General features: G+C 35.1%; 4 protein-coding genes across 4 annotated transcripts; 2 read left to right on the top strand and 2 right to left on the bottom strand.

The window, feature by feature from the left end:
• Positions 1 to 245: 245 nt before the first annotated feature.
• On the top strand, positions 246 to 4755 carry LOC144478568 (juvenile hormone epoxide hydrolase 1). The gene is made up of 8 exons (XM_078196591.1): positions 246 to 404; positions 2638 to 2752; positions 2830 to 3022; positions 3344 to 3579; positions 3666 to 3781; positions 3845 to 4047; positions 4125 to 4359; positions 4435 to 4755. Exons 1-8 carry the CDS (start codon positions 346 to 348, stop codon positions 4658 to 4660), a joined length of 1383 nt encoding a protein of 460 aa, XP_078052717.1. The 5' UTR covers positions 246 to 345; the 3' UTR covers positions 4661 to 4755.
• Trs23 (trafficking protein particle complex subunit 4-like protein Trs23) lies at positions 4499 to 6322 on the bottom strand. The gene is made up of 2 exons (XM_078196592.1): positions 5493 to 6322; positions 4499 to 5410 (listed from the first exon to the last, which is right to left on the bottom strand). The coding sequence occupies exons 1-2, from the start codon at positions 5665 to 5667 to the stop codon at positions 4932 to 4934; spliced, it is 654 nt and encodes a 217-aa protein (XP_078052718.1). The 5' UTR covers positions 5668 to 6322; the 3' UTR covers positions 4499 to 4931.
• LOC144478570 (gem-associated protein 6) lies at positions 5904 to 6654 on the top strand. The gene is made up of 2 exons (XM_078196593.1): positions 5904 to 6128; positions 6283 to 6654. The coding sequence occupies exons 1-2, from the start codon at positions 5980 to 5982 to the stop codon at positions 6617 to 6619; spliced, it is 486 nt and encodes a 161-aa protein (XP_078052719.1). The 5' UTR covers positions 5904 to 5979; the 3' UTR covers positions 6620 to 6654.
• Positions 6655 to 6738: 84 nt separating this feature from the next.
• Lace (serine palmitoyltransferase long chain base subunit) lies at positions 6739 to 17136 on the bottom strand. The gene is made up of 11 exons (XM_078196590.1): positions 17039 to 17136; positions 16305 to 16455; positions 12588 to 12764; positions 10926 to 11080; positions 9670 to 9815; positions 8942 to 9160; positions 8628 to 8791; positions 8373 to 8534; positions 7984 to 8246; positions 7776 to 7905; positions 6739 to 7703 (listed from the first exon to the last, which is right to left on the bottom strand). Exons 2-11 carry the CDS (start codon positions 16437 to 16439, stop codon positions 7596 to 7598), a joined length of 1659 nt encoding a protein of 552 aa, XP_078052716.1. The 5' UTR covers positions 16440 to 16455; positions 17039 to 17136; the 3' UTR covers positions 6739 to 7595.
• Between the last annotated feature and the right edge of the window lie 268 nt (positions 17137 to 17404).

The raw sequence follows: 17404 nt of genomic DNA, 5'->3' as shown, positions 1-17404 counted from the left end.
TGTACACGTGTGTAATAATTTAAAGTTATAAAATTAAAATTCAGATCATACGAATCACTGATACAGTAGTGCCGAAGTTCATATGTATATAGCCGCTTACGTATGCAACAATGTATAAGTATTATAATTTATAGTATAACGAATTGATAAACTCGCTCCACTCTTGGAATGCGACCACTAGATGGTGCTGAATAGCAAATTCTCTCATTTTTTGCTTGACAAGACGGAATACTGTACCTGTGTAATTCTTACATTTCTTGTTAACTACGCTATAAAATGCTTACTACTTATTTCTGAGTTACCCGTTGCACAGTTCATTTAGTGGCTGGTGCTCGACTATACAACATGTATAAAGCCGCAGCGTTGCTCGCTCCCATCACTCTCGGGATAATTGTTTACATCAGGTAAATTGTTAGACTTCTTAGTGAGTAATATTTGGAATACAAATATTACATTATCAATATTTTATACGGTTTTCATTTTATTATTATATGTTGTACTGTATCTTCGCGTTAATAACACGAATTTAGTCCGATTTGTAAATAGAATTTCTTAATAATATATCGGTAAATATTAATTAATACGTAAGGATAAGGTATGCATTTTAAACGTAAGATTATTATAATCTGTCATTTTTTTTAGAGTACCGTTAGTTAAACACATTGTCGAATTATTAAAGAAATTCCGATTGTTTTTTATATTTCATAATATTTCGGCTTGGCTTTGCTACATTCTTATTGATCGGCTTCGTTCGACAAAGCAGGAATTGTTACATTTACTACGTATCCGAGTACATGTAGTTTGAAAGGAAAATTCCGGGTTTTAAGTACCATAATCGTAACGGACATTTTCAATTGTGTGTCGCGATAAGTGAATATTGAACACACCGTGCAATCTCGCCACGGAACGACAATATCGTAAATGAAATGAGCAAATCTCGCGTTGATGATACATAGTTTCAAATATTCTAATAAAGGCAATGATTATGTGTTTACTCCAACGAAAAAAAGCCGAAGGCCGATTATATAACGTATTCGATGTAAGATTTTATTTCCTAGATGACAGAACTGGAAGGATATAAGAATTGTTTGATGCCAAAAAGCATTGTACCTGCGAACAATCTTCTTCTTGTTCAAGGCTGCGCAGAACTTGGGCGTAACAGCGCTATTTCTTATTGAAGTTAATAGTCGGTACCGGTTCGGACTACTAAAGAAGAGCAATATCTTTTTTCGTTCGTTTACTTTGGTCCTCGAATAACGGACATCCGTACAGTTAAAATATGCCGGAATAAGAACGTAGAACATATTGAATTTTAAAATTTCCAATATAGAATTGAAAAAAGAAATAGTGACTACGTTATAAGTAAATGAAAGTGATCCATTCTATTCAAAAATGATATATTATAGATTCATAACTTTAGTTTCTCATGACGTTCGAACAATGACTGATCGAAATCAAAGATTGAGTGATTTTTACATATTTCGAAACTACATTTAAAAATTTTTTCTCAAGAATTCCTTTAAACTTTAAAAAGATTATTTCGTTTTAAAATGTACATGCTGTACATGTGCATCGTAATTTGTTTTAATCTGGACAGTATGTATATTGTACCAGTCATATACATATGTTCGTATCTTTCATAGTTAAACTGGTGATTCATAAATTCAAATCTGTGTTAAGAAGTTTAAACGAATTTCGAACACAAATATCAATTGATGCTGATTTAAATTCAAAATTTTTTAACAATTGTAACAGAAGCTGAAGATTGCCGTATACTGGAAAAGTGTCATTAAAAAATCTATGTTTTTTGATTTATTTTTAGCTTAATAAGTAAACGATGGAGCTTCGATCAAAATTAAACTGACGTACACGATTATTTATTCAATTTCAAGGCACACTAACTACATACACATTTACTTTCGTTTTTAATACTTTTAACAAATTGTAAATAATGTATCATCTCACTAATTTTCTTTAAATATTTTAATGATTTTTAAATTTATGAATTTTCATTCATAATCATCACTTTGTTTGAATTTTGAATTGTCATCATCAGAGCTCACGAAGCCTATTTTGTTTTCTAACACAACCTGCTGATTACTTACAATAACAATCCGCAGTAATTCCAAGATAGTAATTTTTTATGACTTCCATTTTAGTTTATCAGTAACACGAATGCTAAAAGTGACCGAGAGCTTATATGAATTATAAAGTTGAACTTTTTAAAAACTTCAATATTGCTATACATATGAAAGAGGTGTTTCCATAATTTCAGTAATCTTCGAATACAAACTGTTAAACCGTTCATTTGCCCGGCGTTTGTATCGTGATTATGTATCTGTATAATTAGCAGTTTTTTTACCATCATGAATTGCAAATTTTTAACTGCATGATGTGGCACATTCGTTGTTCATCAGTGTGCTTGGCATAATAATGTTAGGTCCATAGATAATACTATCGATTGATACACTTGACACAACCGAAACCTTTTTAGAAATCGAAAATATGAAAGTGTATCGTGATCGTGATAAACCTGACCGAACGAAGTCCGATTTGTTTCGATATTTACGAGTTTCATGGCGGTATCTATTTATCTGATGCGTTCAACGTGAATTTTACCGTTCCCTCTTATTTCAGTACGTCGAATGATGATGTGGCGGCACCCAAATTACCTGACACGTACTGGGGGTCGTCGAAAGTTAAGAAAGAATCCACCGACATACGACCCTTCACTATCGATGTACCAAGCTCGGTAAGTAATAAGAATCAATGTTATTTCTTGGTATTTTTTTTTGTACGAAACTGAAAAATTCAATATTTCTCACAAAGGTCATAGAGGACTTGAAACACCGTCTCGCAAATAGAAGATCGTACGTCGAACCGCTTGAAAATGTGGGATGGACTTACGGTATTTCAACCGTATTCCTAAATTCGGTACTCGATCATTGGAAGGACAAGTATAATTGGACAGAGAGACAAGCATTGCTCAATAAATATCCGCAATTCAAAACTGTTATTCAAGGTAAAAAATATGTGTTATTTTAAACGTCTATTAAATACTTTATTTATGTAATTCATTCATAATTATATGAATTTTATGAATATTAAAATGGAGTCTAATTTGACGGTCAAAGAATACGAAATCTTTATACGTTTGAAAACAGATTAATTAATCATTAATTCTAATGAATTCGTATAATTGTAGTTTTAAAACTTTGTAAATAGAATAACTATTTTTTCAAACATTTCTTTACAAAACAAGTCCAAAGAAGATTAGATTTTTTTTAAACCGTCAAAATGTGAAAATCTTACAAACAACTGAAATTAACATTACGGATTTCAGGTTTGGACATACACTTTTATCATGTTCGTCCTACTAATCTACCAAAGAACTTGAAGGTGCTTCCTTTACTGATGTTGCACGGATGGCCCGGATCGATTGTCGAATTTCAGAAAATAATACCCAGGTTAACGACACCTTCGCCAATCCACGATTTCGTATTCGAGGTGGTTGCACCCTCACTGCCTGGATATGGATTCTCTGAAGGAGCTGCTCGGGCTGGACTGGGCGCCTCTCAAGTAATTTCTATATGCATTCACGAAGACGAATAGAATTGCAAAACCATTGTTATTCCTAATGAATAATACTTTTTTTTTTATTTTAGATTGCAGTTATATTCAAAAATTTAATGCAGAGACTTAAGTTTGATAAGTTTTACGTTCAAGGAGGTGATTGGGGAGCTGTCATTGCTTCGGATATGTCTGCTATTTTCCCAGAGAAGTTAGTAAAATAAATCGATAACAAAGAAGGTCTACACAGATTGTCATTAAATTTTCTTTATAGGATTATTGGTCTACATAGCAACATGTGTACTGCGAAGGGACTGAAAACTTTGGTTTGGACACTGGTGGGTTCATATTTTCCATCGTTTGTAGGAGTGGAGAGTGAAAAATATGATGTCTATTTCCCTCTGAGTAAAGTTCTCTCAAATATCGTCGAAGAAAGCGGATATTTCCATATACAAGCTACAAAACCAGACACAATCGGTACATTTTTCTTTTTACCGAACGTTGTAATTTAGATGACGTGTATTTACAAATCTCTTTGAAATTTTCTATATCAGGAGCTGCTCTAGCAAGCAATCCAGATGGTTTAGCAGCGTACATATTGGAAAAGTTCAGCACATGGACAAATAAAGCATACAGAAAACGAGATGATGGTGGAATACTAGAGAAGTTCAAAATCGACGAACTTTTAGATAACGTAATGGTATATTGGGTTACAAATAGTATTACTACTAGCGTTCGTCTTTATTCTGAGCAGTTTAGTTCTGCACAGAGGGCTTTACAAATGGACCAGTAAGTATACAGTTTAAATATTACAAATTTATTATGTTACAGATTAATGTTTCAAATATTGTTTCTCGTTTTTAGTGTACCAGTAAAAGTACCAACAGCATGTGCTGCTTTCCCTAATGAATTGTTTTTGACAGCTAAGAGTATACTGAAAAGTAAATTTCATAATCTGATTCAATACAATGTATTAGAACGCGGAGGACATTTTGCAGCATTTGAAGAGCCACAACTTATGGCCAATGACATTATCAGTTTTGTGGAGAAAAATGAAAAACTGAATCAACTACCTCAGAAAGAATTGTAGTCCTTGATATTATTTTTTTTTTTTTTTTTAAAGATGTATTACTAAATTGTAATATATTATACATTTCGTACTAAATATAAAGAAATTATCATTTACATTCTAACACATATATATTTAAAATAGAATTTAATATAATTTCTTATTTATTTTACACAACGAAGTACATAAAAGCACAAGTAGCTTCATCTCGTTTTTATCCCCGTTTATATACAGTCTTATTGATAGTGATATCTTCGTCCACTATACAATAATATATTTAATTTACAGTATATTATGCACTGCTAGCGCCAGACTTTTCAACAGTCTCCAACAATGTTTGCAAATTTGTCTCGAACAGTTCACACCTGATTGGCATTTCTAGCGAATAAAATGGATTTTTCAGTGCGTAGTCCGCATATAATTCGAACACTCTCTTTAACAGAATCTCTATTCCGCTTTGCGTTGACTCTGCCACAACAATGAATTTAATACCAGTCAATGTTTGATAGCAATGAAGTCTAAATGTATCTGCTTCTAATATTTCAATTCCTGAACAACGCGGTTCGGGACTGAGCTGGCTAGCAATTGCAAATAAAGGATAAAACATGGATGCCAAAAAGATTTTTTCATTTGTAGTCATTCTGGCACGACTAAATTTAAGGGATAGCGGAAAACATTCCGGATCCTCCAACAAATCGAATACATCCTTTCCATTTTCTAATTCTCTTCCTATTACCGCATTGCCGTTCACTGCCGTTAGAGCATGACCCACTGTAACAAGTTCATCATTTATTTCTGTATTACATTATAACAATTTAATTTATAAAAATTACTACTTTCGTATTTTACTTACCATTAATTCCTTCCTTTTGACCGAACGATACCACAATCTTTTTGTTTTCATATCTAAGTTTTAGGTCCAACGGATAATTGAAGACCCTTTCATTTTCAATTCGTGGAACATTGTGATCATGATTAAAAATTAAACCGCCTGATTTTGACACGATATAGACACCGTATATAACCATACTTAAATGACTTTGATCAAATATCTTAGTAATTAGTCAGCAACTAACATACATTTAACTGATTATTACGATGTCAATAAAATGTTTAGCGTGACAGATTATCATTAGTGCAAACACTACTAACGTCAGTTTTCTTTAAGGTTATATTGCCAGTTGATACTACTAAGCTAGTAACGAAACGAAACTATACATAGTACCCGTATGACATACACGATACGCAGTGTGAGTTAACTATATGTAGACTTCTTCAAGAGGTGTGTGTGTATAAGCAGCGTATGCTGTTTTTGACAATCTCGCTGAAGATACTGTGTCATGGAAAGTAATTTAAATTTTTCCCATAATATTTATAAAAATGATCCTATATTATTTAAGAGTTACGTTGGTAAAGAGGTAAATATTTTAAATAAAGATGATTCTACGGTTTCTGGGATCGTTTATACGGTTGATCCGGTATCAGAAAGGTTAGTATTTTGTGTAATCCATATCTGTAAAGTTATTCGAGAACCTGATACCTTCGATAATCCGGTCTACTTGACTTTGTTTTTCGTGCATCCTCAGTGTCCGTACATTTTCGATTACTTTTAAATCTCTCATTAATGTATGATCTACTTTCAGTATTGTGTTGTTACAAGGCTGCCAACAGAATCACTTAAGACTCGTGTTTGGCCATGCCATAAAAAATATAGAAGTTTGTTCGGATATAGTACACGAATTACCAACATTATTTATGAACCCGCAAGCATGTCTTCTTCAATCAACATTAGACGAACGAAAAAATGCGGTTGTTAAAATGTTACGTGAAAATAGATTTCCAGTTAAGGAGAAAGAAAACATTCTAATGATCGAAGATGTTTTATCTATAAAGCCGCCGTACAAGCCCGATGATTGCATATCCGCAAACAGTATTATTTTAGGAAGAATACAAAATCTGTTATCTAGTGTGAAAACTTAATAACTGAGATATAATAAATAATATGAATACGTTGACTTTCAATTTTATTGAAACCCAAGAAAACTTAAACAATTACTATCCAAATATAAATATCATATCTTATAACAAGTTAAAAATATTTAGGATATGTATTATTAAATGCCTCGAAGTAAAACATTTCTCCTACTCTAGAATACGATGATATAAAAAACATGTTTGTATATGTATTTAATAGACCCTGTAATAGGATACAATCGCTTTTATAAAAAGATTAAATATGTGGTCGTTTAAGTTACGTTATGTTAATTTAATAAAAAAATACATGAAGTTACCTTTCTAAATGTCTACACGCGTTTTGATATTTATTTTAAAATGAATTGTGATCTCTTATAATGCTAATTAATCATGAACTGTTTTAGGGGGAAATGTAAAGGAATTAAAAAACATTTTCCTTTGTAAACAATTATTTTTCAAAATAAAAATTATTTTAGAAATGTGTATAAATGTGTCAAATAATGACATTTTGAACAACATACACATTTAAAACTTGTATCTCTCTTAATGTGGCAGCTAAATTTGAAAATTCTGTCCTCAATGCGGTATGAATTTTTTAAAAAGTAAGTTGAAATGACGAATACTTATTAACTGGTTCAAAGTACTAATCTGCAACTATTCACACTATGATCAAAGTTCTTTAACATTTTATGGAGGAATACTATCTATGTAAAATAGAAACTTCTGCAATATTCTGCGTTACTGCACCTGGCACGTTATTGCTTAACATGTTAAGCGCCAAGTGGGACCCAAAGAATATTTGGAATGAAACCGAAGCTTAACGTGTTAATGCTTTTGTCACAGCAAAATGGTCTCGTTGTAAGAAGCAGAATATGAAATAAATGCAATCGCGGTAATATACCAGTGCATTGTCCGCAGAAGTGCAACGCGCTTCTTTGGAGTAAAGTATACGTCCTATAGAGGCTATTATCTAAGCGGTAGGTCATTCGTTCTCTCCATCGGAGTAATACTCGATCGGTGCTGGATCGCGAACTTTACGAGAATATCTTAGGCCCAAAGAGTCCGCGAGACTTTCGATATGTGACAATACCTAGAAAATAATTCAAATAGTAGTGAGACTATCTTTGTCGGAAATGAACGATGTACGATTCAATAAGCTTACATAATCCAACTGTTGCTTGGTGTGCGCAGCAGAAAGACAAAAACGTATCCTGCCTTCCATTAAAGGAGTCGCTGGGAATCCAACGCCTACTGCTGCTATGTTATACATTGTTAATGTCCGCACAACTGCGCTATTAACGAAAATCAGAATTTCAATTTCTCAGCTTCAACTTACGCGATTTTCTTAGTAGTCTGTTGTCTGTACGTACCCAATTTTTGAAAACAGATAGACTAACATAGGTACTACTGGTGAATCTTCGTTCCCGTAGATGATAACTCCGATCTGATTTAATCTACGCCTAAAGTACCTGGTGTTCCTTGCCAGCTGTTTCGTTCTCTTCTGTCCATCGTTCGTGCCGTTTTCGCCGGCGATTATTTTCATGGATGTAATAATTTGCTGCGCCACTGGCGGAGACATCGCCGTTGCATAGGCATGCGCGTGACTATATATCCTTAAATGATTTATTAATGTCTAAAATTATACAATCAACGTCGTTAATATTATTTTCGAAATTATCGGAAGATTAAGCATTTATTGTAAGAAACCCTACTGGAATTGTACAGTATTGAATCTTTCTTCGTCCATTATTTCTCTCACCCTTGTTCCAGCAATATATCCGCCAGCGGATCCAAAGCTTTTCGTGAATGTTCCCATGAGTATGTCCACTTCCCGCGAATCAATTCCGTAGTAATCGCAAACGCCTCTTCCATGTTTGCCTAATGCCCCTGTACTATGAGCTTCATCCAGATAAATGTATGCCTGGAACAAATGTATCGACAATTAGAACGAAATAATTATATTTGAACGCTGTTTCGTATGCGATCATTCAATCTATAACGAACGTCTACTTGCTTTGTACTTCTTTTTCAGCTCCAAGATTTCGGGCAAATGTACAATGGAACCCTCCATGGAGTAAACACCTTCGACAACGATTACTATCTTTTTCCAAGGTTTTCCAGATCCTGGCTGACCGAAAACGATGGCGCTTCTTAACTGCGTCTCCAAATGTTTTACATCTGCGACAAGAGTATTCAAAACTTTCATGTTACCACGTACAGTTTCATTTCAATGAAGCAGTTAATAGGGTGTAATAAGGAAAAATAAATGGGGTTTAACGAAAGATTAACGAAGTTATTTAAATAAATGATTATTCACTTCGAACTTACTATTATGATTGAACACTCTGATAGTGGCACCGGATAATCTCAATCCAAGTATTAAGGAAGCATGATTTTTCTCGTCGCTAAGCACTAAGCAACCTTTTGTCAATAACGAAGGTAGATTGAGGGCATTTGTCGCGAATCCCATTCCAAAAACGATTGCGTCCTCCACCCCAAGGAATCTAGCCGTCAGTTTTTCCAGCTCCTCGTGAATCGGCATGTTCCCTTAGACAATCAAATTGTTACACCTTAATGGCCACCTCAAATATTATTATTAAATTAATACTACTATAAAATGATACCATTACTATTAAATCATTTCATTATTCGTGATCGATTGAACACTTTCGTTTGACTAAACTAGAAGGATCGCGACCTCAAAAATTCAGCGTATCTTACAATATGTTTATACGTTTAGACTACGCATGCACTACGTCAACCACGTGTCGAAAAGACGAATTTAAACTGCAAACAGTTTCGCAATGAGTTATACATTTTTTGTCGCTGCCGCACTATGACCACAAGTGCGCGCCTAGTGTAACTCTACACATTTGCTCGACAAATATTGAAACATAGCATCCATGAAAAGTTCTCGAACGTATAAATTGTTCACAACGATTTTCACTACGCGTTTCTCAAATACTCTCTCTTTTCAGCCATTTATTTTAATCCACGGGCTATTTCGTGGTCTTCTTGTTAATCTTGCTAGTTTAGGGTGCGAGGTAACTAATTACCAAGTTCGAGACGGGCACTGCCGCTGGCACAGCCGAACTTTTTTAGGGTCTCGATGCTCTCGTCGGCACATTTCCCGGTCGACTCGGCGAAACCCAGGTAGTTGTACGAGCCCAGATTGATGCATTTCGTGGTGGTCCCGGTAAACCTGAAATAAGAAGATCCCAATGAACGGTACACTTCTTTGACAAGCCTGTCGACTAATTCGGAACACGATTTCTAGAACGATACGAACACCAGCGCGAACCGCGTCGAGTCAATACCGAAGAGAGGAACCGCACCGTCCTGAATTCGTATTCGAAAGTCAATTAAAACACGGGGAACGACACGTGTCGCGTTCAAATGCAAGAGAGCTCCCGATGCACAGAGATCGGTTCTCGAGATATTAAAAGCGAATTACGGCTGACCGGCCGCAAAACCTCTTCCCGTTCTTCATTACATTTAATCAAGACAAATGTCTGGCTTCCTGTATCTCTCCAATTGGCTCGTTACGATTTTCGAATCTGTGCAGTCTCTCCGGCTTCCGAAATCACCGTGGAAAGTCTAACCGTGGAAGCCGACTGAAATCGTTTCGTACGGGTTTCAATGCATGGGATTTGCTATACAAGAAGTCGAGACGGTTGAACCGCGAAACGCGTTAGGGTGTCCCACAGGGTCCTTCCATTTTTTAATGCGAAATCACTGGACGATATTTGTTGTTTCAGTTTGATTTATTGCGTTATATATTCGTATGGTCGGTCTCCGTGAATTATCTTATTATACCATTAACATTCTAAAAAACTTATGGGACACCCTAATAAATCGATGAACAATGACTTGGCAACGGACGATTCGATGAATTCAACTGATTCGTGCAACCGCGAATCTGACACGATCGATCACTTCTTTTCGCCGATAGGATTCTTGGTACAGTTATGGTCACTTCAATTTTCAATCATGAATTCCACGCTTGAATTTGCACGATTCAGCCTCTGACTTCTCTCGCTATTGACTGTGTCGCAAGGTTCGGATTAGGTTTCTTATCTCAACGAACAACGATGGAGAATAATCGTGCAACGATGAAACTTTCGAATTTAGTTATTTTCATGTTGCCATTTCAAATATAATAAAAATGGCATTTAGCCATTGTCTAGCATCTCTTCTCTATTGTCTAAAGAAAATTCGTGTCGTTTGGTGCATTTCTAAAAAACATTATCGCGAATTTTAAATCTATGAAATGGAGGCGAAATGAAGTTTATGTTCATTGTAGACGACTTACTGGAACGACCATCCGTAATCTGGTGTTACTCTGTCTTTGAGCGTAACGGTTGCTCCCGGAACAGAGCATATCGGCCTGTTCCAGCAATCCCTCACTCTTCTGTACACGTAACGTAGATAAAACCTTTCGAAATTTTCGTATAGCGGCACGTAACCCTGTAACAAAACAGTTTTCGTCTTATTGTTGAATGCTGTCGCGTTTACACGCATTCGCAGAACAACCGTTCTGCTAACTTTCTATCATTTTTACGAGGATGATAACCCCTAACAGGTTCTTCGTCTGATTTCGATAGTATCTAACGCCGCGATAAGCGACGATTAAATCTTTTTAGGAAATACTCGTGTCCGATTCGGCTGGCAAAAATAGTTTCTCGGTGATTTTTTAAAAAAATAATACAGTGGCATATGAGCGAGAAAGTGGCGTACGAGGCGTGTCTATATAATAGTTAGAATAAAATATTTCTTGCAAAAAATAAATCTCCAAGTTGCTTCAGTAATAAATGAAAACGGTCTCATAACTGAATGATTTTTTAACATAAGGCAATCATGGTCCTTCGAAAGATATAAGAAAATACAATAGAGTATTTATAATGATGAAACAGGACACAAAGGTTCTTTTCATAGAATTCAAATAATATTTCTTTCTCTGTAAACGTCGTTATCGCCTCATGATTCATATTCAACAATTGGTTCTGAAACTGCAATATATGTCGCCACAGTTAATCCTTATAGTATTATAAAAGATTTATGTAACACCTATTAAATTCTCATATTCTCATGTTATCTTTATAAATACCGTCTTCCTGGACGCGATTAGATACCGTTTGTTTAATTGATGACTGTGCTTTATCCGAGCTGGCAGGTATTTTCTACGTTCCGTTCGAGTGTCATTGCGAAGTTAATTGACTCGTTAATCGGAAAATACGTGTTTCCTCAACCCTTTTCCTCAACCCGAAAAACAATTACGTAAGAATCCTAAACAATTTAGTTATTATTAGATTCTATCTAGATATTATTAGCTTTTAACTAGCTATTATTAATTTTTAACTAGCCATTATTAGTTTCGAACAAACTTCATTGTTTGGCAAAAATCGAGATATTACACTTCCTAAAGTATAAATCTTCGTCGCTATAAATGCGCTCGTCTGATCTAATCTTTCTAACGTTAACCAGCAGATAACCCATTTCTTTCACATAGATATCTACCAAAATCTATAAGATCGCGCGCCGATACGTTTCCATTGTTCCTCGCAGTTCATCGAATCCGATTATCAAAATCAATTCGACGATGTCCATTCGTCGGACTCGATCGTAACCAATTTTAACTCGTGGTCGCATTCGTACGCAATATGTAGATAATTCATGGCTGCGAATTGTTTCGTTTAACCCACCGTGTCCTGAATTATGTCACTCTTGGTTTTCAATGCCGCATCCACGGACTTTAACAGACTTTGAATAGCGCATTTGTCAAACGCAGATATTTTCTATACTATATTAATATACTATATTTTCTATATTAAGACGTTCAATAAATGTTCGCGTTAGTTAATTAGTTATGTTTCATCATAATATTCGGTAACAGTAAACAGTTGCTTTCGGTGAAAGCGGCAATGAAAATCTCCGCGAAATAATTTGATATTTTTTTGATGTGTCGCCGTCTTACCTCTCTGTTGTACTCTTTCGCGACTTTCGGTGTGAAAAACAATTGGTTTATAAAACCCAGGAACATGAGAATATAGAAGCCAAGGTGGGTCAACGCTGCTGTAATGAATGGCACCCTCTCGAACGAGTCCTTCGATCTTGCGCTCGACAACTCTGCTTTTGTCCCTTTCTCTGGAAACTGAAGTCACATTAAACTTTGATCAAATCCCTTGAACAATTTTGTGGACAACGTGTAATAATAATAACCAACATAAAATGATTCCGTTGATTCTTTAATAATTATTATAATTTCTTTCTTAAACATAATTACTGAGAAATCTAAATTGTATGGTATATTCGATCGATGTACTGTAGCGAACGGTTAAATTTACATATAAATTTAAATGTACAGGCTGTTTTGGCAACCGATCCGAGCACGGCTCGATATGTAAGCGAAACAGATGTAATTGAATAGCGATGGCCAAAATCTGAGATTTAAAGGGGTAATACGACCAGCAAGAAATAAACGCGGATTAAAAAGAATTTTATTGTCGATAATTATTGCTTTATCTTTTTAACTATTGTCACGATGTAACTCGTCGCTATTTACAGAGTAATTAACAAATACTTAGTAATGAGAAGAATCTCGGTCATCTAATTTACTTTGTCCATTATATCGATGCTTGTCTGCCTAGTTTCGTTTCACTGCAGTATCTTTTTTTTTCTGAGACGAAGCCTCGTCGAGCTCAAGGCACTGCAATGGGGAGAATAGTGGGGCAGGTCATGAGAATTCAACCGTACAGATTTTGTGTAAAAGTCCAGCATCATTTTGTACCTGTCCACGTATCTGTGACATCGAATGGATCGGCGTAAAAACCAGTGCGTGTTGCAAGCGTTAGATGCACGACCGCAGAACCTAACAACTATCTTTTGACCCAAATCGAATCTCGCTTGGAACGATTTTTTTTAATCCGATGATTTACCTTTTCTAAATTATATAATCGATATATAAAAGTTGTACCCTTAAATATGCCTCGAAGACTAATATCATTCATTCTATCAACATTTATATTCAACGATGTTAATTAATAAAAATATTAGAACCTTGCAATGAATTAATGGTCATTGACTAATAAAGGAAATCATTGGGATAAAAAGCAATATCGTCTCGAGTATCATCTGATCCGGGTCAAAGAAGAGATGGTAGGTTCCGCAGTCGGTCACCTAACCGTTTAGGCCAATGCCACGGAATCATATCCCAAAAACATATTAAAAAAATTATCGAAACCATTCTATGTTGGTGTATTCGAAAATACCCTCTAATTTTTTATCTATCCTTTAGTATTGTTTAGTACTATCCTGTAGTTTATTTATCATTCGATGTCTATGTTTATTTTCTTTTTATTCGGGCATTCCTATTTTAATTGTTTCAATGGTGTTTTAACACTAAAAGTAGAGTTTCATTTATCTCGACAAAATGATCATTAGTCAGAATAATTAGGTGGACACCTATTACATCAAGTCAGTTATATAAACTTCTTGTGTCCCGACAGGTTTATATACGACAATCCTCCCCTAACGTCTCCCAGCTCGAAAGACACAGCTAGACCTTCAAGAGCAGTAGAAGCTATTCCGCCTGTGCTCTAATTAAGTGGCAACTCGGAACGTGGACGTTGCGTCTCTTCAATTATGATACAAAATAGCTTTTTCATTCACCAAAAATCTTATCCTATTGTTATCCCTTACTCGCATGTAAACCCCTTTATTTTTGCTTTGTAGTTTCATAATAAATGAACTTCATTTTTCCTTCCCATCCCCGGATGTGGGTTTCCATAGTAATATTCCAAAATATGGAATTAGTGGGACATCGTTCTACACGATATTTGATTAGGGAATATGCAATATCTTCTCTAACATCGCATTCTTTATTTCACCTCTTTATAAGGTAATCGTTGGATAGCTGCTGACAATGTAGCAGTTCTATCGTCGAAAAGATCATAGGTACTTCGACAAGAACGGAGAATAATTTTCGATGGTTGTAAAAATTATTGCATCGACCGTAGGTTTTCCAACTATCATTCAACGCTGATACAATAAATATTTGACAACGAATAGAAACTTTTCTCGTAACAAGTTATCTGCACTAAGAAACAGTCAAAATCGATAACCTCGACCTCTCGCCGCGGAATAGTATTACAAACTCTAATATGTGCATTCCACTGCAACTTCAGCAGTAGTAAAAAGCTGCACTTACGAGACCACTGTGTATAATTTAATTTTTCATCGTTCCAATGCTTCGTTCAGCATAGTTTTGGAACATTTAAAAAACAAACGAATATAATTAAGAAGCATTGGCGATAAAATACGCACGTTTATGTATTCGTTTGGAAATTGAATTTTTTTTCGACAGAAAACTCTTGTGTACGCAATAACGAATTATCGTATCGTACATTATGAATTGTATCGCGGATGAAACGAACACATATTTCTAACTAACTAAACGATTCATCGGATGCTGCTGAGAGAATTTTATTAATGAGAAACATTTATATAAGTTTACGTTCAATAAATCAAGGGTGTCTTCAGAATGAATTTCATACAATTAAAAAAAATGTCATGCACTATGCAACATAGTATGATTATTGAACATTGTGAATATCTTTTTATACTGAATTATAATACAATGCCATGCCACTATGTTCGAAACTAAATATTATCCGATAAGGTACATTTTCCTCGAAGCTACAGTCACGTGTTGACATTGGAAAGCAGAGAAGTATCGTAGCATTTACTTCGAGTCTCAAGGATAGGTTAGAAACGCGATATTCGACTTGCAGAAATTATATCGTTTAAATATTGAATGAACTGTACAAATATTAATAGTCTATTAAAATGTGTAAAAAATAACGTTACCGATAGCATAATAAAAATTTTGAAGCGCTTTGATATTTATATTTTATTTTCAATGCGTTACATTAGATTCAATGAATGTTGACAGAAATTTTTTCATTTACAACAAATGGGCTACTGTAATCGTAAAAGTACTTTCAACAAAGGTACAGAATATTTTTTAAATCATCAGTAACTCAAGCTTTACGGCGTGAATAGGCATCGTTCGCTCAATTAAAGACAACTCCACCTTAATATTAGTTCGGTTATCCCACTTCAACGTACTTCTTCAGCACAATTTATTAGAAGTAATAGACAATCAGTGGATTTCTCTTCCATTTAATTTGATTCTAAACGAATATTATTTCGAATAATACCATCGCACAAGATTAAAATCGGAAGACACCAAAATTTTTCAGTTTAATTATCCCATTCTGTTTGATAGATTCATAACGATATTCAAAAGTGAGATTGTATCGCTAATAACAAATAATTTCTGTTATAAATCGGAAACTCTTCACAGACATCTTCTTTAATGTGAAGGCAACAAAACTATAGGATTTAAGGAAACAATGAAATAAGTTTTTGTTCATGATTATTCAAGCAGTATCTCAAGTTTTTTCTACCTGTTTATTTTCCAATGTTTATGAATATTCTAAACCTTGAGGTGCGCTATCAGTGACCATTTGTCCACTCGCTAGATATTCAGAATATTCATGTTATTTTATGAAGAGTATAGACGTACTCTCTTAGAACTTCTAACGTATATTCGGAGAAAAATATTTCAAAAACTGTTCAACAAACACAGCTCCTGTGTAAAAGAAATGTGCGTGACAGGTGACGATCTAACCTGTACACGTCCATTGCTCTGTAAACCGGCATGGTCTTTAGTTAAGATGTCTTCGCAAAAGGTTAATCCGTTTCTGGTGGTCGGCTTCTCCTCGTGTTCATTCAGTCTTCTCCTGGTGGTAGCCTGTGCCGCCATTTTGCGTAGGGCAAATCTTTCACCAAGCCGTAGGTCCGGAAAGAGAAAAGGAGAGAAAGAGAAAAAGAGAGTGTAGAGGAAGGTTGTACAGAGACCCGTGCAACACGACGAACAAGTAAAGACTAACGCTGCTCGCCACGCGTCGCGATGTCGTGTGATATTAGTAACGCATGCGCCTCCTGCTGTTGACTTTATGACCGCGATTTACGCAGAAACGCGGGGATAACGCAGGAATACATCGGTACGCGCATGCGCGCATCCGATTATTAGTATGATTACTCTCAGGATTAGTATACAATAGAAAATAATGATAATTAAACAATTGCGGGCACGTCGGGGATCGTTTTAATTACGGTTCTTTCTATTCTTAGATCACGATTCTTTCCATGAAAATAAATATATCCATAAATATTAAGAATTTAATATGTTTCACTAATTTCATGTAATCCTTAATTCCTTCCACAAATCTTACGTTTACGAGAAGGAAACATTTGACACAACTGAATAATGACTGATTAGTGTAATGGAAATTGAAGATAAACACAGCAATAGATATGTATCTAAACGTTGACAACCTTCAGGACAGAGTTTTTACTTACTTCTAGACGCTCGTCGAAAGGTCACTGACCATCAATGGATTATTACAAATGTGCTGTGTTCACGAGAATGTCGAAACCTTATTAACAATGTTCTATCACGTTTCGTTCGTATTTTCAGAGATCCTTTTTACTTTACAATTATTTCGTGACTACGCTATGCGACCGCGATTTTAACGCAGGATACCGGCTCAGCGCAGGCGCATTGAACACTTCGTGCGCGAATTCCATGTGTTTGTAGGTGTACAACCGCAACAACTTATAGACAACAAATCATATATTTATGTGAATTTTGCAATAATAATATAAATGGAGCACTATAGTTTGTTGAAATGTAACGATAGTAACTACAGAAATTACGAATATATT

Source organism: Augochlora pura, chromosome 2, assembly GCF_028453695.1.
Source record: "Augochlora pura isolate Apur16 chromosome 2, APUR_v2.2.1, whole genome shotgun sequence".
In the NCBI taxonomy this organism is placed as follows: domain Eukaryota; kingdom Metazoa; phylum Arthropoda; class Insecta; order Hymenoptera; family Halictidae; genus Augochlora; species Augochlora pura.
This window is presented reverse-complemented; position numbering and strand designations above follow the sequence as displayed.